General features: G+C 40.7%; 1 protein-coding gene across 1 annotated transcript in view; it reads left to right on the forward strand.

The window, feature by feature from the left end:
- Positions 1–27,118, forward strand: part of ATP11A (ATPase phospholipid transporting 11A) — a 177,036-nt gene that overhangs the window by 66,869 nt on the left and 83,049 nt on the right. The window contains exons 3-11 of the mRNA XM_083170799.1: positions 14,276–14,365; positions 18,400–18,480; positions 20,644–20,751; positions 21,269–21,397; positions 21,917–22,020; positions 22,202–22,252; positions 22,353–22,417; positions 23,843–23,924; positions 25,516–25,666. Of these exons, the coding sequence (XP_083026925.1) occupies positions 14,276–14,365; positions 18,400–18,480; positions 20,644–20,751; positions 21,269–21,397; positions 21,917–22,020; positions 22,202–22,252; positions 22,353–22,417; positions 23,843–23,924; positions 25,516–25,666 (861 nt within the window). The remainder of the gene's footprint in view (positions 1–14,275; positions 14,366–18,399; positions 18,481–20,643; positions 20,752–21,268; positions 21,398–21,916; positions 22,021–22,201; positions 22,253–22,352; positions 22,418–23,842; positions 23,925–25,515; positions 25,667–27,118) is intronic.

A 27,118-nucleotide genomic window follows, 5' to 3' on the forward strand; every position in this document is an offset into this window, starting at 1 on the left:
AAAAAATAAAATAAAAATACTAACTTAATAGACAAAAAAATCGGAATGTTAAAATGCAGACACTCACCTCTGGTTTAAAGCAAAAGAAAAGCAAAAGAAAAAAAAAAGAACAAAACAAAAAAGACAGGAGTCCAATTGCACCACATCACGCTGCCGAACTTCAGGCATGGAATATACGAAGGGTATGGCCATATCGAGCAATTCATACATTGAAAAACGCAAGTAGGTTTAGTAAATAGTGAAACTAAACCAAGTAGTTTTAGTAAATAGTGAAACTAAACCTTTCTCGTATCGCCGCTGCTGATGGTCCTGCTTCACGGGTATGATACATTTGAAGATGTGCTAATTGCAGCCCTTTATTTGCTTGCATAACACATTAACCCCCTAGTGAAAGTTCATAAATATTCTCCTGTATTCCAAAAGTAGTAAAGAAATATCCAAGAACATTGCTTATAGTTCAAACTGGCAAAGTCTACGGGGTGGTTTTCAAAATCGGGCGTTATTTCCACCAGGTGGAAATATATAAGCCATTTTCAACAAGAATAGGCTAGGTCAGCGGTCAACAGTCAAAGTCTGTGCATCAGCGAAAACAGCTGCAGATTCAACAATCCAGCAGCCATTTTCTACAATGCTCATTCAACTTTTAACAAAGTGTCATCTGCATAGGCAATTCCCGGCTGTTTTCATCTGGGATTGAATACTGACGGTCTATGTTTCCGCCGGGTGGAAATATTGGCAGTGCTTGACTACCCGTCCCTTAGCAGACTAATGACAATTATCACCTAATGAAATCACATAAGATATTACCACAAAATATGGATTATAGAAATTACCTGAAAGATCCATTATAATAAATCAAGTTTCTAGTGGAGACTGTAGGAAATAGGAATTGGCAAAGGATGGAACATGCAGGAACATTATAAAATAATAATACATTAAAAGGGATGCAGTTCAAATACCGTTAATTTAGATCCCCAAACCTGAATCATGACCAGGGACACCGGCACCATAATCAGAACAAATGTGATCCCGACTGTCCGGCCGCCTCGTAAGGTGAGTATGTAGATGGCGATGGGGGATTAGGTTTAGGCATATACTGGGGGGGTGGATTACGGTTTTTTTTGCATTGAAACCGGAGTCGGTATTTGGTTACCATTGATATATTATTACTTTAATATGCAAAAAAATAATATAACAAAAAGAGGTAAAAAAAATCTGTGGGTTTGACCATTACAGATCTCTCGATCCAGAATTACAGATCCTTTCTCTGTAGCAGACATATAAAAGCATTTACTTCCCATTCACAGTATAATCCCATCCATTGACTGACAGAGGAAGACTTTATTTTTATCATGTAATCTGTAAAGATTAAAGAGTTTTTTTTTCTCAGCTGCCAGTTGGTGAAACCCCATGTATAATGCTTTGCTGTGAATGGGCAGTGTCGATGCTGTTGTGAATACATATGAAAAAAAAAAAAAAACAATGTGACTAGTCCCCATTTGCATTGTAATTGGCGTCCTGCACTTTTAAGCTGAAACATAATGAGCAAAACCCAATTCTAGACTTCGGAAAAATTCTGAATTGTTTCATTTATTAGATGATATTAATTAAAATGGCGAAGAAGAAAAAGTTGCAGCGCTCCTTTAATGGTGCAATATGATATTACAAAACAATTTTATTAATAGGTCACAAAATATAAGATTGAATATAAATATATATATATATATATATATATATATATATATATATATATATATATATATATATATATACATACATACATACATACATACAGTGTGGCGAATAAAAAGGAAAAAAGTAATTGTGGGGACCTGTCAACAGAAAAGCTGAGTGACAGCAAAACGCGTTGGTGTCACCTCAGGGACCTGTCAGAGATCTGCCAACTCTATCCTGCTGAATTATCTGGACCTGCTTAACATCCCCCTGGCATTGGACTCATCTCCACCAGCACTTTGCACCTTACAAAGAACTCTGTATACCATCCAGTCTAAGCAGACTGTGACCCCTCTTGCAAGCAATGAGGCGAAGCATTATTTTGGAGTACCATCAACAAGCATAACAGCATTCTAGAGAGGATCCCTCACATCTACAGCCCCCAAAAGGACTGGGACACCTCCATCAATTGCTTGGATTACAAATATTGGACTTCTCCTACTTCCTTCTGTACCAGTGCCGGGACTATATGAGTGACCAGAGCAGGTTATAGTATCCCTTTATTTTCTGTTGACAGGTCCCCACAATTACTTTTTTCGTGTTTATTAGCCACACTGTATGTGTGTGTATATGTGTGAGTATGTGTGTATATGTATGTGTGTATATATATATATATATGTGTATGTGTGTATATGTGTGTGTGTATGTGTGTGTGTATATATATATATATATATATATATATATATATATATATATATATATATATATATATATATATATATATATATATATATATATATATATATATAGTGGGTAGACGGACTGGCACTCTCCTATCAAAGTCAGCCGCCTTGGTGCTCGGCTAAACAATGGGTATATATATATATATATATATATATATATATATATATATATATATATATATATATATATATGGCAAAGATTTGTATCATACACCCCTGATGAAGTCTTGTGTGGAGACGAAACGTGTCGGGCTTATTCAACACTTCTGTGGTGAGATATATATATATATATATATATATATATATATATATATATATATATATATATATATATATATATATATATATATATATATATATATATATATATATATATATATATAAAAAGGAAAGTACCTAACCGTCCGCGCCCTAATAGTAGCTAGCAGCAACTCTGAGAATCCCCTGTTAGCCGGGACTCAAGACAGATAGAGATACAAAAAAGGGAACAGAGTGCGCTTAGAGGTGAAGGTACACAACTTTTTCCTCAGTTATAAAATTTATTCAATAAAAGCCATTGGATACACTAGAGGTTACTTCCTGGTCATACAGCATTATCTGACCTGGATGTTGACATCTGCCACTGAGTGGGTGTACTCAGTGTAATTGGGACAAAACACTGTATATTTGTATGGGCCAGTTATAACAAGAGCGCTGTTAGCTGGTGAAATTGCAACTGTATCTGTGTCAACCAAGTCATCGAATGCCCCTGATGAAGTCTCGTAGTTGACGAAACGCGTTGGGCCTGCTGTTGTATTGGAATATTATACATTATGTCAATTGTTATTTCTAAATGACTTTATGTATTGTGTATTTTATATGAGCCGAATTGTAGGCTTTTATTGAATACATTTTATAACTGAGGAAAAAGTTGTGTACCTTAACCTCTAAGCGCACTCTGTTCCCTTTTTTATATATATATATATACACAATCGAATGCCCGGCACAACCTCCTTACGTGTAGCAGTTCTGGGTGCCCGCACTATGAAAGCATGTATATTCCCAGTATTGGCGCGGCACTCCAACGATACTTCAAGGCAGTGGGTAAAAGTAAAACTTTTCTTTATTTGCTGCAACGTTTCGATGCTACGCAGGCATCGTTTTCAAGCAGAGTAACATACAAAAAACAAATACACATACCTTATATATACACCCGGTGTTTTCGGCGCCAACCGGGCCAAGCGGCTCCGGGCGAGTGGCGCAGGTCTGTGACGTCAGCGGCATACGCCAGCATGACGATCAGGCCTCTAATTGGTGGTGCTACCGTCACCATGACAAAATGTAAACAAAAACATAACACAAACGTCTACTGGTAAGTCACAGTAGCAGGGATCAAATAGCAGCGTATAGTAATTATAGTGGCAAGCATTAGCACCAAATGATCTATACGTGAATCGCAAAAGAGAAACAAAAGTAAACAATGCTCATATAACAGATTATAGCAATGTGGAGATGCCCGTATATTCGTTCAGCCCGTGTGGTGCGACAGTACCGTTATTTCCATGCGATATCGTATGATCGATCATATACCTCAGACTTTGAGGGGAGGCAATAGGGGAGCGGCCCTCCTCAAGTGTGAGGCTAGGTGGATCATACGTTTAGGTACTGTCGCACCACACGGGCTGAACGAATATATGGGCATCTCCACATTGCTATAATCTGTTATATGAGCATTGTTTACTTTTGTTTCTCTTTTGCGATTCACGTATAGATCATTTGGTGCTAATGCTTGCCACTATAATTACTATACGCTGCTATTTGATCCCTGCTACTGTGACTTACCAGTAGACGTTTGTGTTATGTTTTTGTTTACATTTTGTCATGGTGACGGTAGCACCACCAATTAGAGGCCTGATCGTCATGCTGGCGTATGCCGCTGACGTCACAGACCTGCGCCACTCGCCCGGAGCCGCTTGGCCCGGTTGGCGCCGAAAACACCGGGTGTATATATAAGGTATGTGTATTTGTTTTTTGTATGTTACTCTGCTTGAAAACGATGCCTGCGTAGCATCGAAACGTTGCAGCAAATAAAGAAAAGTTTTACTTTTACCCACTGCCTTGAAGTATCGTTGGAGTGCCGCGCCAATACTGGGAATATACATGCTTTCATAGTGCGGGCACCCAGAACTGCTACACGTAAGGAGGTTGTGCCGGGCATTCGATTGTATATTTGGACATCGCGATTTTGGGTCATCACGGTTTCCAGCCACAGGCACCCCCACGTTTCTCTACGCACCCGGTGTTTCACCGACACGTGAGGATCTCGACGACTGACGACATCCCCGTTTATCCACACTTTGGAGCCTGATTTGGCCAATCTGTGGTTTTTATTCATTCTGACTAAGTCACCTTCAGTAAGATGGATCCGATACAACATGAGGAACCTACCGGCAGTGGATTCTCCAGACCTGTCTACACGATAGGCAAAGTCCACACTTATACTGAAGACGAAGCCCTACAGATCTTATGTGGCGGTCAGATAGACGATCTGGCTGAGGCTACTCCACTTGAGGAATTATATAGAGACTTACTTAAGATAAAGAAACGAGAAGTCGATTACCACTACCATGCCATGTCGCTGAGCGACTATTATCGCGCCAGAAAAATACCTCGGGGGCTGAGAGTGAAGAACAGCCCGACGATAGGTAAACATGATGCGGCATTTTGCCAGAAGTGGGTGGCAATTGCCAACAAATGCGCCTTCGACTTCATGCTTCTTATCATTGAGTTTTCAAATAAAGAAGTAAATCTCTGCCAAGACAAGGCAACTGCCTTGGAAACTCTGCACAAAACTAATCTTGAAAATGATACTGCTACTAAATGGTACGAAAAGCTGAATTCACAACTACAGACGTACAAACGTGAGTTAATAAAATTTAAAAAAGATAAGCGTACCAAGGTCGACATAGACTATGAGACGCATTGCGTCTATCAATGGACTGTACCTGGACGAGAGGGAGGACCTAAGCGCCCGTTCTTTAGGCGCAACAGAGGTAACCCTTATCGTGAAAATGAGTCATCGACCGAATTTAATACATCAAGCAGTGAATCCAGCAGGAGTAGACCAAGGAACCCTAAACAACTGGCCCCTTTAGGTGTGGCGACGCGGGCACGCACAGGAGGCCACGCGGACACACCAGAAGAGGTGGTCAGGGTGAGAGGAAGGGGTTCAAAAAAACCTCCGAAGGGGAAATAAATCTGGTCATTAATCTTTCCTCGTACCAACTTTCTAATGCTGAGACTGCGGTCCTGTCAAAGGGACTTTCATTTGTGCCTTCAGTGTCCTTCAATGAGTTGGACTGGACCATCGAACACCATCGATTGGCTAGGCAGTTACGCCTTAAAGAACACTTTAACAAACCACAAGTGGTATGCCCCAAACCCTCTGTTACCGCACCAGAAGAGATTCTTCCTAAGCAACTGCTGAAAATTCTTCCCAGATCATCCTATGATCCACAGTCGTTTAACGCCTCCATCAGGACATTCTCCAGAGTCCTCAATGAGGATGTGCAAAAATCTGTTAAGGATTTCATATCTCCTCACAACAATTTGAACAAACAAGAACGCTTAGCCTTGAAAGAACTGGCAGCCAACAACACACTTGTATTTCGCCCCGCTGACAAAGGTGGGGCTCTTGTTGTCATGGACATGGAGAAATATCATCAGCAAGTGATGTGCCATCTCAATGATACTGCTACTTATCGGAAACTTCGCAGTGATCCATCGGGTATCTTCCAAAAGGAATTACAAACTGTACTACAAACATCTGTGGACAATAATATTATTTCTAAAAAGCTGATGTCGGCGCTTATACCTGCCCATCCACTTGTCCCGTTGTTTTATTGCACACCTAAGGTACACAAGGCACTAGTCGATCCTCCGGGACGACCTATAGTTGCCGCTAGAGACTCCTTAATGCAGCCTTTATCTATCTATTTGGACTCCCTGCTGCAGCCCTGCATCAGGAATCATCCCCGCTACCTCATGGACACAACTGCCTTGCTCCGTTCCTTGCAGACTTTACCAGTACTTGATGAAGACACATATATGTTTACCATTGACGTATGCTCTTTGTATACGTCTATACCCCATGACTTGGGCCTTCAAGCACTACGCCATTTTATTAATGGCAATTCTTCATATGCTGGTCCTGAGGTTGAGCTGACGATTGAACTGATGGGTATGATTCTGACTAAGAATTTCTTTTTGTATAATAATGAATATTACCTGCAACTTATGGGCGTGGCTATGGGGGCGGCGGTAGCTCCCTCATATGCCAACGTCTTTATGTATGAATTTGAAGAACATTTTTTATTTGCGAACCCTTGTATAGCTTCACATATCACACAGTACCATCGATACATCGATGACCTCTTAGTATTCTGGAGGGGGTCTCCGACCATACTGTGTGAATACATCGATGCCCATAACTCTACCACCCACCCCATTAAGTTCACTTATACTTATGATAAATCTAAGATTCATTTTCTTGATGTATTGATCAATGTGAACAATGGACGGGTGGATACTTGTGTATACACTAAACCCACCGACCGAAACAATGCCTTATTGTATTCTAGCTGTCACCCTCGAGCTTCTGTGAGAAGCCTCCCATACTCACAGATGCTAAGAGTGAGACGAATTGTGTCTGACACAGCTGTGGCGAGCACTCAAATGGATGAGATGATCCAAAGGTTCTGCAATAGAGGGTATCCCCTTGATGAGCTGCTATTGACTAAAGATAAAGTGATGCGTTTAGAACGTAATGAGTTGTTACAACCGCGCACACAATCTGCAGACTCCACCGAATTGCTACCTTGGGTCACTACTTACAATCAGATGAGCCCGAATATCAGACAAATTACCAGATCCCACTGGCCTCTGGTACAGTCTGATCCAGATGTAGGTGTTCAGAATTCCAGGCTCCTGACGAGTTATAAACGCTCCAGGAACCTTAAAGACATCCTAGTTAAATCGGATGCTGCACCTGCAAAATTATCTCGCACAACCCGTAAAATGGGCTGCATACGATGCCCGTGTGTCACGTGCCAACTCTTAATACCAGGCCCTACTTTTTGCCATCCGAGAACTGGCAAAAAATTATCCATCCGCCACACCTTGTCATGTAACACTACACACACTGTGTATCAGATAATTTGCCCCTGTGGGCTGTCATATATCGGTAAGACCGAACGCCCCTTCAAGGAGCGGATGGCAGCCCACAGATCTGCAATTAAGAAGGCACTTATAGTGGGCTCTAGCGACCAACCTGTCGCGCGCCACTTTGCGATGTGTAAACACAGTGTTATTTCCATGCGATATCGTATGATCGATCATATACCTCAGACTTTGAGGGGAGGCAATAGGGGAGCGGCCCTCCTCAAGTGTGAGGCTAGGTGGATCATACGTTTAGGTACTGTCGCACCACACGGGCTGAACGAATATACGGGCATCTCCACATTGCTATAATCTGTTATATGAGCATTGTTTACTTTTGTTTCTCTTTTGCGATTCACGTATAGATCATTTGGTGCTAATGCTTGCCACTATAATTACTATACGCTGCTATTTGATCCCTGCTACTGTGACTTACCAGTAGACGTTTGTGTTATGTTTTTGTTTACATTTTGTCATGGTGACGGTAGCACCACCAATTAGAGGCCTGATCGTCATGCTGGCGTATGCCGCTGACGTCACAGACCTGCGCCACTCGCCCGGAGCCGCTTGGCCCGGTTGGCGCCGAAAACACCGGGTGTATATATAAGGTATGTGTATTTGTTTTTTGTATGTTACTCTGCTTGAAAACGATGCCTGCGTAGCATCGAAATGTTGCAGCAAATAAAGAAAAGTTTTACTTTTACCCACTGCCTTGAAGTATCGTTGGAGTGCCGCGCCAATACTGGGAATATATGTATATGTATATATATATATATATATATATATATATATATATATATATATATATATATATATATATATATATATATATATATATATATATATATATATATATATATATATATATATATATATATATTGAAAATAAAATATAAGATTGTTGGGCAGCCTATTGGTGAGCAGGGAAATGAAAGGGCGGGCATATACGGCGCTGAGCGCCATGACCCATCAGGACACATGAGCCCATGTTGTGTAGTAGAAGGTGCTGTGATAAGGTAGGACTTAGTTGTTAGCTGCTGCCGCCTGTGCGGGGTCAGTTACACAGGTAGAAAGAGTTCCTCCACAGAGTGGGGGTGTGTGGTATGGTGGCGCTATGACCTGAGTTGTATCACTTAGCAGCTGCTGATTAGTCGGGTTAGTTAGGCCCGAACTGGACAATGAGAAAAAACTGGAATATAGCAGCGCTTTGAACTTGATTAGAATATTTGTAAAAAATACAATGATATAAATAAAGGATTGGACTGATTGTACAATTTAAAAGCAATACATTTTATTAATAAAGTGACCAATGGTGCTGGTACGATAAAAAATGGGGGAAAGGGGAAATGATAAAATCACAATGCAGGACTGTCCATTCCTATTATGCCGGAGACCATATATTGTGCAAGTGCAAAGATAATTGGATGGGGGTTACCGTCCACCTGTAGACACACCGGGGTGTAGCTTGTGCTCCCTGGGACTCGAGGCCCGAGTTGGTATTAGGGCCGAGTCACCGTCCAGAGTAGGGGGAGACTCCCGGAAGTGGCACTCCCAGGGGTGGTTCTGGGGTCCTTGGTGATGTATAGTGTCCACGGTTAGGTAGGTCCAACAGGGTCCAAAGGCTGGTCTGGAACAGTCCAAAGATGAAAGATGAAAGATAAAAGTGGGGCGACACCTGACGCGTTTCGCCGGCTCAGCGGCTTTATCAAAGGTGATGGGGTGATGTGACTGAGGGGTTTTTATACCAGATTCAAACAGGAAGTAGGTTTGGTCACATGATACACAGTAAAAACACATAATCGGTCCAATCCATAAAAAACATAATAAAGGATATGTAGAGGAGGCAGAAAGGAACACATATATACTTGGTAATAATCATTGATTAATTTGTTATAGTATATCGCTGTAATACATGAAAAGAAAAAATAAACAAAATAAAACATTTTATTGGTGAAAGGTGGTCATGTGCCACTGTAAAGGGATGAACCCTAATTGGTTAAATGAGTAGCCTGAGTAATTATAATGGCCCTGTATTGGTCGGGCGTGTGAATCAGGAAGAATGGCGGAAGTGATGAAATAGTGAGGGCGGAAGTAAAACGTCCTTTTTACATAGCTAATGGAAGAAGGTGTACAGAGTTGGTTGTATTTAATCACATAGCCGCGTTAGACCGCGGTACATTGGTGGGCATGGTTTTTAAAAATCCACAGTAAATATTTCTATGTGTGCGGTGCTTTGAGAGCACGAATGTGCGCACACCCGGTCATGTGACCACCGGAGGTGCTGACGCGATGACGTCACGCGTCAGTGTGCGCGTCAGACGTCACGCGTCAGTGTGCGCATGGTTGGCGGCTCCCCAGTGCGTGGCTAGATGGTTGGCAATTTGCTAGGGACCCTGTCACGTGGTCGGGATGGAGGTTAACATCCTCCCAGGTTGTAATCACGTGATCTGGATCCCGTTGTCATGGTTATGTATAGCGTTTATGCGGGCACATAATGGGGGCATTTTTCTGGTGTGGATGATATATTAGGGAGAATGTAAATAAACTTATATACGCATCCATTGGTAAAACTCATATTTAGGAGTAAATACAAAGAGGAATCTTCTTTCTACAGATAGCTGGGAATTGGCACATTTTCTAAGGTCCGGGCACGTAATCAGGGGGCGGGGGCCTGCATATCTTCAAGCCGTGGTCACGTGATCTGGCTAGTTCATATGGGTTACCATTATAATATAAAATGCTTATATAGTTATTGGATGGAAGTAATATGACACATAATTGAATCTATCAAATTTGTCACTTTAAGCATACATTCTTGTCAGAAAAAAATATATATATATAGTATATAGAAAAGATATGTATATATAATAATCAACTAATGGCAGATATACATGATATTAGGTAGGGAGAACAATAAATGGAGAATAAGGAAAGATATTGCTTTCAATTGTCACTCTGGTGAAAAAGATTTTTTTTTTTTTTTTTTTTATAAATAATATAGTCACGTATAGTCGGTACATTGATGACCTTTTTATTATTTGGGATGGGGATGCACTTTCTGCACAATCTTTTGTTGATCACCTAAATCAAAATAAATTTAATCTCACCTTCACCCATCAACTTCATGCGACTAAAACCACGTTTTTGGATATTTCACTGGAAATTATTGACAATAAACTAATCACAAAAAACTACATAAAAGAAGTAGGAAAAAATGCATATCTTCACTTCAAGAGCCAGCACTATTTCCCTTGGAAACGTTCAATCCCGAAAAGCCAGTTCACTAGATTAAGGCGAAATTGTTCGAATACCGATGATTTCATCGGACAAGCACAGGACATGTCATCTGCATTTCTACAGAGGGGGTATCCTCAACATATGGTAAAAAAAGCTTACAAAGAAGTTCTAAGTGTCCAGAGAAAAGACCTTCTGACCTATACCAATAAACAGAAAGAAACATCGAATAGGGATGTTGCATACATCTCCTCCTTTAATAATTCCAGCAAAGATGTGAAGAATATTATAAAGAAGAACTTCCCAATCTTAAAACAAGACCCCCTTCTAGCTAAATCTTTACCTAATGAACCGTTATTTATTTTTAAAAGAAGTAACTCGTTGAAACAAATTCTGGCCCCGAGCTTCCTAAAAGAAGAAAAACCAACCACCTATGCCAGTAACATGTGGCTGCCCCAGAAGCCCAAAGGGTGCTACAACTGTAACGGAAATAGATGTATAACCTGTTCTTACATCCTTAAAATAAAAACTTACATAATCCCAACAACAAAAAAAGTATACACCATAAAACAATTCATTAATTGTGACACAAAATATGTCATTTATGTCCTGACCTGCAGTTGTAACATCTTTTATGTAGGCAGGACTACCCGGAAATTAAGAACAAGGTTCTTAGAGCACAGACGTAATGTCATCAACGGTCTAATAACCCATAGCGTGTCTAAGCACTTTTCCATTTACCACAACAAAGACCCCCAGACTCTAAAAATTCTAGGGATAGAACATATTGATGCGACCCCTAGAGGAGGCGATAGATATAGAAACCTATGCCGCCAAGAAGTCTTTTGGATGCACCAGTTTGGATCCATCCATCCAGAAGGTCTAAACGAATCCGTCGAGCTGAACATCTTGATCTAGGTGCATCCCTATGTCATCATCAAACCTCCAATACTGCTCCTGTTCCCCCATGTATCGCACTCAGGCGGACTGAAAACCTATTTTTCCTGTATAGAGATAGGCTTCTGTCAAATGGTATTCTTCCAAAACCTGTACATCTACTACATTCTATAGATGCAAGAAACCATTGGGATCCTGTTATACTCTAATATTTGTCCCTTTTTTTTTCCATAAGATTGTATACAATTATATTAGTAGATCTATATATTCAAAATGAAGTCTTTTTGAAAGGGCATGTTCTATTCCAAAATATATTTGCTAAGGTAACCACCTATTTTAGTAATGCTACTTCGTGACTATATTATTTATAAAAAAAAAAAAAAAAATCTTTTTCACCAGAGTGACAATTGAAAGCAATATCTTTCCTTATTCTCCATTTATTGTTCTCCCTACCTAATATCATGTATATCTGCCATTAGTTGATTATTATATATACATATCTTTTCTATATACTATATATATATTTTTTTTTCTGACAAGAATGTATGCTTAAAGTGACAAATTTGATAGATTCAATTATGTGTCATATTACTTCCATCCAATAACTATATAAGCATTTTATATTATAATGGTAACCCATATGAACTAGCCAGATCACGTGACCACGGCTTGAAGATATGCAGGCCCCCGCCCCCTGATTACGTGCCCGGACCTTAGAAAATGTGCCAATTCCCAGCTATCTGTAGAAAGAAGATTCCTCTTTGTATTTACTCCTAAATATGAGTTTTACCAATGGATGCGTATATAAGTTTATTTACATTCTCCCTAATATATCATCCACACCAGAAAAATGCCCCCATTATGTGCCCGCATAAACGCTATACATAACCATGACAACGGGATCCAGATCACGTGATTACAACCTGGGAGGATGTTAACCTCCATCCCGACCACGTGACAGGGTCCCTAGCAAATTGCCAACCATCTAGCCACGCACTGGGGAGCCGCCAACCATGCGCACACTGACGCGTGACGTCTGACGCGCACACTGACGCGTGACGTCATCGCGTCAGCACCTCCGGTGGTCACATGACCGGGTGTGCGCACATTCGTGCTCTCAAAGCACCGCACACATAGAAATATTTACTGTGGATTTTTAAAAACCATGCCCACCAATGTACCGCGGTCTAACGCGGCTATGTGATTAAATACAACCAACTCTGTACACCTTCTTCCATTAGCTATGTAAAAAGGACGTTTTACTTCCGCCCTCACTATTTCATCACTTCCGCCATTCTTCCTGATTCACACGCCCGACCAATACAGGGCCATTATAATTACTCAGGCTACTCATTTAACCAATTAGGGTTCATCCCTTTACAGTGGCACATGACCACCTTTCACCAATAAAATGTTTTATTTTGTTTATTTTTTCTTTTCATGTATTACAGCGATATACTATAACAAATTAATCAATGATTATTACCAAGTATATATGTGTTCCTTTCTGCCTCCTCTACATATCCTTTATTATGTTTTTTATGGATTGGACCGATTATGTGTTTTTACTGTGTATCATGTGACCAAACCTACTTCCTGTTTGAATCTGGTATAAAAACCCCTCAGTCACATCACCCCATCACCTTTGATAAAGCCGCTGAGCCGGCGAAACGCGTCAGGTGTCGCCCCACTTTTATCTTTCATCTTTGGACTGTTCCAGACCAGCCTTTGGACCCTGTTGGACCTACCTAACTGTGGACACTATACATCACCAAGGACCCCAGAACCACCCCTGGGAGTGCCACTTCCGGGAGTCTCCCCCTACTCTGGACGGTGACTCGGCCCTAATACCAACTCGGGCCTCGAGTCCCAGGGAGCACAAGCTACACCCCGGTGTGTCTACAGGTGGACGGTAACCCCCATCCAATTATCTTTGCACTTGCACAATATATGGTCTCCGGCATAATAGGAATGGACAGTCCTGCATTGTGATTTTATCATTTCCCCTTTCCCCCATTTTTTATCGTACCAGCACCATTGGTCACTTTATTAATAAAATGTATTGCTTTTAAATTGTACAATCAGTCCAATCCTTTATTTATATCATTGTATTTTTTACAAATATTCTAATCAAGTTCAAAGCGCTGCTATATTCCAGTTTTTTCTCAGTTACACAGGTCCTTGCCATGATAGCTCTCGGTCTCTTCATATATAGCCCAGATCCTTGTAAATGTGTTTAACGCTGGGCGGAGTTTCACTCCACCCAGCGTTATACACACACTCACAGATTGACAGTTCTGGGCAATTAAATAAGAGATTTGCTGCTCTCTATGGGAAATTCCAATTCAATCGATTGATTTAGAAATGTTACAGTAGTTCAAAGGTTAACATCTTCCCAGCAAAAATGCCTTTCACTTTTTTAATTTTTTTATTCTGGGAATATGAAGGTTTGTCATTTATTATGTATTAATCATAATTTATTTATCAAATTTAATTACATTTGTCATACATATTCTACTTGTTTCTTACAGTACACATTCTGGAACTTTGTGCCGAAGAATTTATTTGAACAATTCAGAAGAATAGCAAATTTTTACTTTCTAATTATATTTCTTGTACAGGTAAGTTTCTAAAATGTCATCCATGAGTGTCAAATTGCCAAAGTTTACGCTGATTCATGGCAGAAAGTATTTTAATCTTTGTACATACTGTATAGACAGGATATATATATATATATATATATATATTCTATATACATGTCCAGCTGTGTGTGTGTGTTACAGTACTGTAGTGTACAAGGATCTGGTGCAGTGCGTCAGGCCCTTGTGTATAACAATCTTCCCTGCGTGATGCCCTGGGCCCCGCCTCCAACTCTGCCACTTCTTCAGTAGAGTTGACTAGTTGCTGCACAATCTTGGCAGCGCACCGTCTGTACTACCACTGCGGCACTTAGTTTCTTTGCCTGGTTATAGGCTCCTGTCAAGGTATACCCATCTCTACTCTAGGGAAAACATTGCACAGACTGTCTCTATATCATCTTGTAATATTGACACTAATAGTTGCCTAGACGTCACATTATCTATGGCTATACCATACAAAGCCTGGCAGCCATTGATGATGATGATTACCATGTATAGCTGTGTGTGGAATAAATTTTGTACCACGCACAGCCATACATGGTAATCATCATCATCACTTGATGCTAGGCTGTGTACCATACTAGCAGAATATACTGTATAAATTAATTTCTAGGGGTACAGTGTGTATTACAATTATATGATTCCGTCATTTCAAAATTAAGGGGGTAACTTTGGTGTATCTAAATATATTTTGGGGTAAAAAAGTTCCCTGACCCCTGGTTAAGAATGTGCCCCCACACCAATAGAATTTGAATCTAAAGAATTTGTCCCAAATAAGGGGATGTAGCTTTGATGCAAGGGTGTGACTTCACTGCAGGGGTGTGTCCATGCTGGAAAAGACTTCATTATACCCATGCTTGCTGACTTTAAATGACTCCTCTGTGGGAGAAGCCCAGAGAGGAGAGACTCTGTGGAATTTCCAGAGATGGGGCCTGAGCTTTATTACATCAAGATCTGCTCTATTACAGTAAATACTGCGCTTTACAGCTCTCCAGGGAGGAGCTTAAATGACAATTTTTGTAATTTAGCCCCACATACTCCATGAAGAGCTGCGGGGGGACAGATAAATGTGATAGGGGACCTGATTTTTGGGAGCCTTCTGGCCATTCTGGTAGGCAAGTTTGATTAATATCCCAGTTTTGCAACCTGCACACCCATATATTGGCCACAATAGGAAAACTATTTCACCTTTTAAAATAGTGTTGTACCACAGATTGATTATCCTCTAACTGATTTTCATTGCCACATGACATACCCTACAATTATCTACATACTGGCAGCGCTCATTCACACCCACAAATATATTCTAAGTAGGAAGTGATGGCTAACCTTGACACTGCAGCTACACATCCCAGCATGCCCTGCTACAGTTTTACTAAAACCCCTGCATGCTAAAACTGATGCAGGGCATGCTGTGGGATGTGTAGTTCAACAACAGCTACAGTGTCAAGGTTAGCCATCACTGATCTATAGCTTCTGTTTTTCTGTTTCCTCCTTGGCGGTGGCCATTTTTGGAGGGATATTTTCAGTAGATTTCCATGCAAACATGCGGATGCTCCACTAATTGCTCACTGGTAGAAACAACTTACTTTTACATGACTTATAAAGTATAAGGGCCAGATGCACTGAGCTTCGAAAGTGATAAAATGGAGAGTGATAAACAACCAGCCTATCAGCTCCTGCCTGACCTTTTTCAAACACATTCTGTGACATGGCAGGCAGAAGCTGATAGGCTGGCTGTTTATCACTCTCCATTTGATCACTTTTGAAGCTTAGTGCATCTGGCCCTAAGTGAGGCAGTATGGATGGTATAATGCAGTGGTTCCCAAACTGTGTGCCGTGGCTCCATGGGGTGCCTCGGGACACAGGCAGGGGTGCCCTGGGTTGGTGGCCCAGAACCAACTCATATTATTAATGGTTAGTTATTTATGAGAAAAACCAGTGCCGATGGCTGCCAATCATAAAATGTGTACAAACAGAAGCAAATCCTGCCCTTTACAACATAACTGACCCTAAGAATCGCATATAAACCCAATCTAATTAGTTTTGGGGGGGGGCCTAGGGGTGCCATGAAAAAATTGTGGTAATTTCGGGTGCCGTGATTCAAAAAAGATTGGGAACCCCTGGAATAATGATTAGAATCACAGTGCTGAGCATGAGCTAGATTTCTATTGAACTATAAACCCTGTACTGTATAGTGAGCAGAACTACATACATCATTAGTTTTAAACGTTGCCTTTGTTTGTCATGCCCCCTGCTGCATTACATAATAGTACTTCCACTGATTTTATTTTATTTTCTTCTTCATCAAGTACTTAATTTCTATTAATACTGTCCAGAGTTGCAGGGAGACAGTCAGTGCTTTCTCCCTTTATTACAGTCATATAGTCAATTTCATGTTAAGGAAAGTGCCTTTGAGCTGGAAGCTGACTCATGGTTATTTGTATTGTAACATTACATAAAGACAATGGTCTTGAGTCACTAAAGGTCAATAAATTTCTAAAATGTATATTAACTATTGCGTATCTATTGATTTAGCATTTGAATCCCCCATGAATTGTGCTGTAAGTATAATGAAGCTGGTCACTAATTGCTAAAAAGAACACAGTAAAAAGTTACTAGAGTTCACCAACCAGATCAGTGGGGTAACTATAGTGCCGCAGCCCCTGCAGGGAGGTGCTGACTAAGGGCCTTATTCTGGTCTGTGCGGCCGGAGCCGAATATGCGGCCAGGACCGTGCGTCCTAAACCCCGCCTTCCGTACGGATCGCTCACTCCGTCCGAATGCGGTAAGCCGCTGACCGCACGGAGCACGAGTGGATTTCTCATGTATACACCTCCTCCATCTCTGGGAACCGCCCCCATCATTCGATCAGACCGAGTGGTCAGGCAGCTCCCGCGAGCTCAGACCACTCGGGCATTTCTCCGTGCAAAAGCAGGGATCTGGGCGGGCAGCTGACATCCGGCAATGTCATATGTCCGCCCCCTACACGTGCGTCACGGCCGCATTACCATACGTACGCCCAGCGTTTTCATGGGAACGCCCATGAAACGCGGGGCGTATGCATATATTAATGAGGCCAAACAGCCCTTCACGCCCCTCTCCTCCCCCTGTTCGTAGTGTAAACAATTCATGCGGAATTTGGACGTATGTCCCTTTCGCACATGCGCAGATATGCCTCTGCACATGCGCAAACACAAAACATTGGCGGAACGAACGCACGCGGACATATCCGCACCAACCAGAATAAGGCCTAAGTGTGGGCGCCTGGGGACTGCGTGTGCTATTGTTACGCCCCCAGCTCTCCCCTCCTTGTGGGTGCAGTGGGGTGCTAAATGGACCCCTCCTGCCCGTTCCCCAGGGAAGGGGGGGTGTTTTAACTGGTGTGAAGTGGCGCAAACATTTTTTCCTGGGGGGGGGGGGCGCAATATTTTTTGTTCCGCCACTGAATCAGATTATTAGGTTTAGTAGAATACACATGTTAGTAAATTTTCCCCATTGTTTTTATTTGCACTTTTTGAGAATAGTACTGGTTCAGAGATGCGGACACAAGTATTGTTCTGAGAGTTTGTTAAAAGTAAACTGGTTATATTGTAGCTATGTTATTTAGGTTATAGTACAGGGATAATTCTGGGAAAACATTGAATAAATTAATTATAACAAGGGTATTTCCGGTTTACTAAATTCAGAAATATCTGATAACATATCACACTATGGTGTAGGGAAACCTGATATGATACGTTTGTACTTTTCTACACGTTTTGTTTTATTGTGTTTATGGACTTACTGTACATTCTCCCTGTAAGTAAACGACTATTCCACTACCATAGGTAAAACAAAATGAGATTAGATTTTATGCAAACATTTCTGTAATAAGACTTTTTCGTAGTTTGGTTATTTTCCCATTAAAATCATTTATTTTTTATCTTTGGTACTAATACCTGCATGAGTAATAAATAAATATGACTTTGCTCCTGTCATTATTATATATTGAGTGTGTTTTCTGTGTTTTGTAGCTTATCATTGATACACCAACCAGTCCAATAACCAGTGGTCTACCGCTCTTCTTTGTCATCACTGTGACTGCAATTAAACAGGTAATGCTGCATTTTACATATGGGGCACTATCTGCTTTAACCCTTTTTGACTTATTGGATGAATTTTAATAGGATGAGAGATTCAGAAAGTGATAGATTTGGTAATACATCTCCCGTTTTTTTTTTTTTTTTAAGCGGCAATCATTTACACTTCAACATCAAACTTGTTTTGAAGTGTAAATCTGAATCGGCTTTATTGGCCAGGTATACTTGCGTAGGTATTTGATTTGGATTGCTGCGCAACAGCCAGTTTAGGTACAGTTCAACAGTGACGGTACAAATATACATAACACCTACAGTTATACAGTGGCATAGCTACTGTAAGGCAGCCCCCGCTGCCGCTTGGAGGAGCGGGGGCTGCGTGGGCGCCAGATGCCGGCACCCGCCCGGCACTGCTACTACCTAGGGCTAGTGCGGGACATAAGGGTTGTTGTGAGTTACTAGAGAGTGCTGTCCGGGAGTCGGAGGTTGTGTCAGCTAGCAGTGACACATATGCACCATGTGATTTTTTCAGCCTATCACGCTCCCACCAGCAGTGTCATGTGCCCATATCACATGACCATGCTAGCTGACACAACCTTCGACTCACGGACAGCGCAGCAGCATAGTGGAAGGCTCTTCTGGTCCGCCACCTCCTTGAGCCGCGGCCTTTTCTCCTGCTTTGGATGGATTGACGTCGCTGCATATGATGTCACCGTCGAGGCCCCGTCCCGACTCCTGCCGCCACAGTCAGACGCGCAGAGCAGCACACTGACGCAGTTGCCAGCTCCGTGAAGGCTGCCTGCTCTGAAGAAGTTTTTGTCGTCCTCATCATTTCTAATAATAAGGTGAGGGCAGTGTCAGTCTTTCAGGCCTATCTAGCTGTAGACAGGGTGTTGTGTGTACCTTACTATGTAGCTGTGCTGGCTGAGTGCTATACAATACAAGATGCCTGGCCCTACTTTTTATATGGCTAGATAAATAAAGTGCAGTGCAGTGTTGTATTTGTCTTCCCAAAATGCCATGGAGGGGGGGGGGGAGAGGGCGCAACAATTTTTTGGGCAGGGGGGAGCAAAATTTATAGTTACGCCACTGCAGTTATAGGCTATTTGTGCCTTGGGGTATAAGAGACACAGGGGACATTTCCATTCAAATACTAATGTCTTTTCAAATGTATAAAAATAATGTGAATGTGTTCCAGATGATGCTAGAGCATCAAAATAGCAAATTAGAATGAATAGCAAGCAGTGTTCGCATCGTGAACGTGTATAGTGCTGTACGATGCGTGCAATGCGATGTCCATGTTAAGTGCACAGGAGTGCTTATACAATGAAATATTGCATAGGATCGCATGGCACCAAATGAGATGCGATGCAATGCAATATTTAATTGTACAGGCACCCATGCCCTGAAATGTGATGGGTGCTTACTATGGCATGTATGCACTTCTGGTATTGTTTTCTGTCACCCCCAGTATCCACGCCACCCCGAAGCATGGCGAGCGCAGCTGAATGCGTCCTCCGACCTTTTCATACCCCCATTATCCACGCCGGTGTGGAGTGGATTTTATATAGTGTGGCGAGCCACCGAGCCCGAAGCATGGCAAGCGCAGTGAGCCCTACGAGGGCTCGGTGGCTCACTGCGCTTGCCACACTGTATAAAATCAACTCCACGCCGACGTGCATAGTGGGGGTATGAAAAGGTCGGAGGTGGCGTGGATACAAGAGGTGACGGAAAACAATGCCAGAGGTGCTTACATGCCATAGTAAGCACCCATCACATTTCAGGGCAAGGGTGCGTGTACAATTAAATATCGCATCGCATTTGGTGCCATGTGATCCTATGCGATATTTCCTTGTATAAGCACTCCTGTGCACTTAACTTGGACATCGCATCGTACAGCACTATACACGGTATGCGATGCAATTTCACTACGTTTGCGTACGTAAGAAAACTGGGCGCCCTGCTAGGAAACAAGTACCACAAAAATAACCAAACCATATGTTTTGGGGGTTTTTTTGGGACGAGGGTTTACTTAGGGCCTCATTTGTTTAATGGTGTATCACTGTCTTGACTGGTATACACCGGAAACATGAAATGTGTCATAAAGGGCTAAGTAAAAAATCTTTTAGAACCATGACTACTTTTATTTTATGACTTGCATTATTCATTATTGTTACATAGGGCTATGAAGACTGGTTACGGCACAAAGCTGACAATGCAATGAACCAGTATTCTGTCCATGTCATCCAACATGGCAAACTAGTCCGAAAGCAAAGTCAGAAACTGAGAGTGAGTATGTTTTTGTAAGGGATAGTGTAAGACTTCTGGGCACTCTAGGCAACATTAAAATCTGCTGCCCCCCCCCCCCCCCGACCCCACACTGCCACCAATACCCACTTTCCAGCATCTTTTAGAGGTGGTATCTTAGAAGATCCACAACTGTCACCTGCAAAACGGATGTCTTCCTCATAGACATTGTTAATTTCGTGATAGGCAGACAAAGTGTCACCCTCCAGATTCCCGGGCCCTAGGCAGCTGCCTAATGGTAGAGCCGGCCCTATGTATCGTGTAGATCAATCCTAGTACTATTTACTTGTCTGAGACACTAGAAACAATATAATAATTGTTTAAAAACGGATGCAAATGGGGGTGGGGGGGGGGGGGGGGCAATTGCAAATTGCTTTATCGATCCTTGCCCTTTTCTTCTGCTGCCATTTAAAAGTGTGTGTGTGTGTGTGTGTGTATGTATGTATAGATGAACACCTGTTGTATGTTAATCGTTATAAGATATCCCCTTCTTCTATAGGTGGGAGACATTGTAATGGTGAAAGAGGATGAGGTTTTTCCATGTGATATGATACTGCTTTCCTCGAGCAGGGAGGATGGGACCTGTTTTGTTACAACAGCTAGTTTGGATGGAGAATCTAGTCATAAAGTAAGTACAGTTGTCCAGTCCTGAAATATGTTCCATTTGCTGTACAAAATGTATCTACTGAAGTCTGTTCGAGACTTGATATAAGGTTATATTGCCCAGCATATGCAATTTAAATGGATTTCATTTAAAATGTTATCTGGGGTATCGGTCTCACAGTAAAGCCCTACTATGTTTTCTTGCTGACATTTACATTATGTGATGTGTTCCTTTCCTAACAATGTCACATACTGTGATTCAGCTCTTGTTTACAGCCTGCAGGTAGTGACTGGACCATACTTTACTGTGCCTGACATTATGGAATACTGTTGGAACCTACTCTCCAAAAATGGCTACTATCACATAGGAGACATTGGTGAAGGAAGTGGTGGCCATTTTGGGAGGGACCATGTAGATTTTTTCATATTGTAATTGTGTGTTCTTCTACAGCTATTGAGCAGTACTATGCTGTAATTGCATTGTGGTGTTTTTTAAGAGTGGTAAAGTGCAATTGCTAAAGATTTATTTTTTTCCCCGAACTAGACATATTATTCAATTCAGGATACCAAAGCATTTCACCATGAACAAGAAATGGACACTCTGCACGCTACTATTGAATGTGAACAACCGCAACCAGATCTTTACAAGTAAGAATACATTTTACTGACAAAATTAAAATTACTGAGTGTACATTAGATCATTATTTCAGACCACTTGAAAACCTTGTTGTTGTTGTTGTTTTTTATTGCTGCTGCTGCTGCAGCTACTACTACTACTATTATACTTTGGCTGGTTTAACATATTTATATGATGATTTTGTTTTTTAAGGTTTGTTGGTAGGATCAATATTTATAATGAAACAGATGACCCAGTTGCAAGGTATGTGGACTTCTTGTTCTGCATAATAGTTCTAAAAATGTTTATACTGTAGTTCATTAGATGGTTGTTTAAATTGTGATTTTATTTTCTTCTTGATTAGGCCTCTGGGATCAGAGAATTTGCTGCTTCGTGGTGCTACGTTAAAAAACACTGAAAAAGTGTTTGGTAAGTATCTTTGATTGTGCATGTTCTCTATATACTGTATTCGGGGACAAATCTGCATATATGTCATATGCAGGTCACTTCTTTTAAAGCTGGTACTGTGAAAGTACAGTATATGTTATCATAGCGTGCTTTAGAAATGTGTGTGGGTAGGTATTTGTGTATATTAGAATTCACCCTTCCCCACACACATGTGATTGGCCATGTCTGCCATGGGTGCCAGCAATCAAAAATTTTTTACATAATAGGAATAGAACAGAGTGGCACTCCTTGGAGTCTTCATTCCTAAATGATAATGGAGGGAGACTTTTAGTGCTGAGCTGTAGTGGATATTAAAATGGGGGTGTGGACATTATGCCGGCAATCAGGATTCTGGCAATTAATTCCTGGCACGAGAATCCTGGTAACGGTATATTAGATCTACAATGTCTAGGTCTACAGTCACAACGGTCGACAGGGTCAAAAAGTTGACATATTCAAAAGGTCATGGTTTGTCAACATAGGTCGGTATGTAGACCGTCTAAGTGTACAGCGTCCCCTAGCCATGCAAGCCATGCTTCGGGCAAGGTGCCTTGCTACGCTATATTCTCCCACCATGCCGTAGTGAATGGTAGGGTATAAAGTACTGCCTGTGGACACATGTCGGCTAAAAAAAAAAATAATTAAAACCCATGTTGAACTTTTTAATGTAGACTTTTTCAAGTCGACATATTGGCCATGTTGACCTTTTGACTGTCGACCAATAGTTGTCGATTTTTTTTTTTTTTTTGACTGACACAACACCAGCATCGGAATCCTTCTATCGCTAGAAAGGCCTATGCAGGAATCCCGACAGGCAGGATATGCTGGGGTCTATCTGGCTGTGTGCATGTGTGGGGTAGGGGAATAGGTTTTGGCACTAGAATTCGGTTCACGTACATAACGTGCGCTGATACCCATAACGACATTTCTAAAATCTATTCTAATGCTCTGCACATATTTTCTTGATTATTGACATTATAACTATCTGATTATATTAAACATTTTAGTCAATGAGTACATTACAAAGCCTAGGCAACATTGCCCATTTATGTCTGCTACAAAGTAAGATCATAAGTAAAGCTATCAAACATTCAGATTCCTGTTTTGTTGGTTTCAGGCCAAAAAATTAAGAATAGGATATTGTTGGAATAATGAATTAATCATAAACAGGAAGGCTTTTAAAGGACAAATATAACTCGGCTAAATGTCATATGGAGAAATTAGCCACATACGAGCGCCTGCTTATTTCCTGTAGCCTACAAAATGTAAAATAAATGTTTTTGATGTGATTTTGCAGTTTGAGTTTCCGCCGTGAAGTATCTGTCCTTGGTGTGTTGTGTTCAGTGCATTTTACTGTTCATTGGTTTCAAGTAACAATCTCCTCTTACTCTCTCTTCGGAATTCTAGGTGTTGCTATATACACTGGAATGGAAACCAAGATGGCATTAAATTACCAGTCCAAATCACAGAAGAGATCTGCTGTTGAAAAGTAAAGTGTTATCATGCATTTTTTATAATTAGAGTCACATGCAACAATTTAGTAATGCTAGTAAGGATCAGAAAACACCTTTTTTCAATCTACAAGACACTATATAAAATTACATTGTATTGTGTTTGCTTTCAAATAAAGGCTGGTATCCTATTGGATACGATAATTTTTCAGGCAACAGAAATAGTATATTATCGTGATATTATCCTGATAGTCATTATCGCGCTATTAGATTATATGCCCTTTTTTGGCCTAAAAAATGTACCCATGATAATGCGATAACACAAGGGAACACTGGATAAGCTTCTGATCCCATGTGTTATTGATGCTCCGAGGGTCAAATTTTGCTGGTTATGCTTCAGGTACATGAGGCACCAAAAACATTGTCCCCGATAAGTGCCAGTTATCAGGGCTAATTTAAATAGCCCCACCAAACCTATTAGCTGCTGTAAACTACCACTGCTAATAGGATACTGGTCAGTGTCAGAGTTACATAAATCATCAATTTACCCTGCTGGCACTCCGTTTCAAAATAGCTTGTTGGGGCGACAGTTCAAAAGTAGAAACCTTGCCGGACATTTACCAAATGTATAGTAGCAGGAATGGAGTCACTCACCAGTCTTAATGTGGTTCAGTCAGGTTTAATCAGGCAGCATGGCAAAGAACCTCGTTAATACTGGTGAGTGAGTCCATTCCTGCTACATATATATATATTCACGTACTTTATAAATATAATACATATAGAACATTAGTAAATAACAACTAGTTTGAGTTTGTACACTTGCAATCGAGGTGTGTCTACACAGACACAATATACTATTTGCAGCTTAGAAACTGAAAAATTTTAATATTAATAATAGTATTCGAATTAGCACCTGGATGTCTTTTATATAAAAAAAATTGACAACCATTCACAATTAATATAATTATAATATATAAATATTTTAGTTTACAGTACTTCATGTGCTGTGTATATACTATTATTTATTGGTACATTTGATCTCTTCATTTGATTATACTGTTTTAGGCCGTGTGGAATGCCTTATTTACCGGTATATATTCAATTGTTTGCAAGTCTGCCTGGCAATACCACGCTAGTGTCCGTGCTTCTCTCTATTCAAAGGGATCACAGAGAGTTGGGCCTGAGAATGGAGCTGTGGTTCTGCTATTCTGGTCTGTCATTACTGCATTTCTGCCACTGCTGCCAGTAATAAAACAATGTCGCTATTGGCTCATCAATATAAAAATAATAATTGCACCTTCTCAAACCACTGGTTACCACTATTTCAGGGTGGTAATAGTTAGAACTAATAGTTGGCATAATGAGTCTTTTGGCATAATTTACCAAATATTGGGGCAGATGTATTAAGCCTTAACAAGAGATAAATGCAAGGGTGATAAGGAGAGATAAACATCCAGCCAATCAGCTCCTTACTGACTTTTTTCACACACAGCCTGTAACATGGCAGTAAGCAGGTGATTGGCTGGACGTTTATCTCTCCTTGTCACACTTGCATTTATCTCTTGTTAAGGCTTAATACATCTGCCCCACTGTACCATTATTTAACATAAGCTTTACATATTTCCCTAGATCAATGAATGCATTCCTCATTGTGTACCTGTGTATTCTGATCAGCAAAGCCTTAATAAACACTGTACTGAAGTATGTGTGGCAGATCGATATGTCTCGCGATGAGCCTTGGTACAACCAGAAAACCGTGTCGGAAAGGCAACGGAACGTGGTAAGGAGTAGTCACGTGAGCTTACATTTCAGTTTTATTTGGCAGCAATAGTCTTTTCTGCTAGTTATTATTTCCTTTTAAATGCAATTGGATGTCATGAAGTACATTTAACAGTTGGCTTGCCTGCCAAAGGGACCATCGTATATCCCTGTCATGTCGCCTCAAGCTGTGCGTTTTCCAGGCAGTGTTGCTCAGAGGCTTCCCTAGAGTACATAGCTGGATTAAATGTAGCTCACATTTATTATATCACTTCAACTTCAGCAAAACTATCCAAGCACCACTTTGTGAGATAAATGTGGAAACTATATAATAAAATGACTTTTTTATGCTATTTCTCTAATATAAATTGAATGCTGAACACTGCAATAGCTTGTAACACATATTTACATTATTTACAAGAGATATCAGTGAATCGATAATTTCCTACACGAACGTTCTATGTTATGTGATGTCATACAACACAGTCAATATCACCAACATTTAAGTGTTATTGATTTGCAATCCTGCAAGAGACATTTTGGCTTTAAAATTGTATTACTCCTAGTTATTTCTTCAGTAAATAATAATTGAAAATAACTTCATACTGTATGATAACATTTACAAGAATGCTGTGCTGTAAGGCATAGTAACCAATATGCTTTATATTTTCTAGAACATTGAGGATTTTAAAATCAGATTTGTAAAGTAATCTTAACCTGTACACCAGTTTTCAGAAATGGCAGCTATTCTATAGTTTTTAAGTGATGATATGTACTGTACTGGCTTAAAATAAAGTAACCTGTGTAGTGCTAGTGCCTACTGGGAGGGTCTTTTGCAAGAAAAAAAAAAAAAAGTTTTTACGGTTTTAGATTTGTATATTTTTCTGATTTTTATAGATGTATAGAACTTGTATATCATTTAAAAAAAACAAGGAAAATATTCTAAATAGAGCTCTCTTTAAGGGTCGAATATATGAAGCATTTTCAGGACATCCCGTCACACATTGCATTGATACTAATTGCATATGTACTAACATATGCATTTAGTATAGTATTGCGAAGGACCACTCTTCCGCAAAGAGCTGCCCTTTGCGATGCCAGCACTACTTGGTTTTGGCCCACTTTGCATGTTCAAAGGGACACTGAAGCTGTTGGGAGGTTCTGGGAGGGATCTAATCAGATCCCTCTAGAGTTTTCAAACTCTGTCCTCAGGACTCCACACAGTCCACGTTTTTCAGGTCACCCAGCAGTAACACAGGTGTATTTATTATTCATTGGCACATTTTAAAAGATCTACAGGTGGAGCTAATTAGATCATCTATGGTTATGTGTGGAGACCTGAAAAACGTGAACTGTTGGTGGGTACTTGAGGACCGAGGTTGAGAAACCCTGCTCTAGAGCACAATGCGAAAATAAGCCCGACATTACATACGAAAAATGCAGGGAGCGTCTGAAATTGGGATTTTGAATGCAT

The sequence above is a fragment of the Crinia signifera genome, chromosome 2 (genome assembly GCF_055691185.1).
Source record: "Crinia signifera chromosome 2, ASM5569118v1, whole genome shotgun sequence".
Taxonomy (NCBI): domain Eukaryota; kingdom Metazoa; phylum Chordata; class Amphibia; order Anura; family Myobatrachidae; genus Crinia; species Crinia signifera.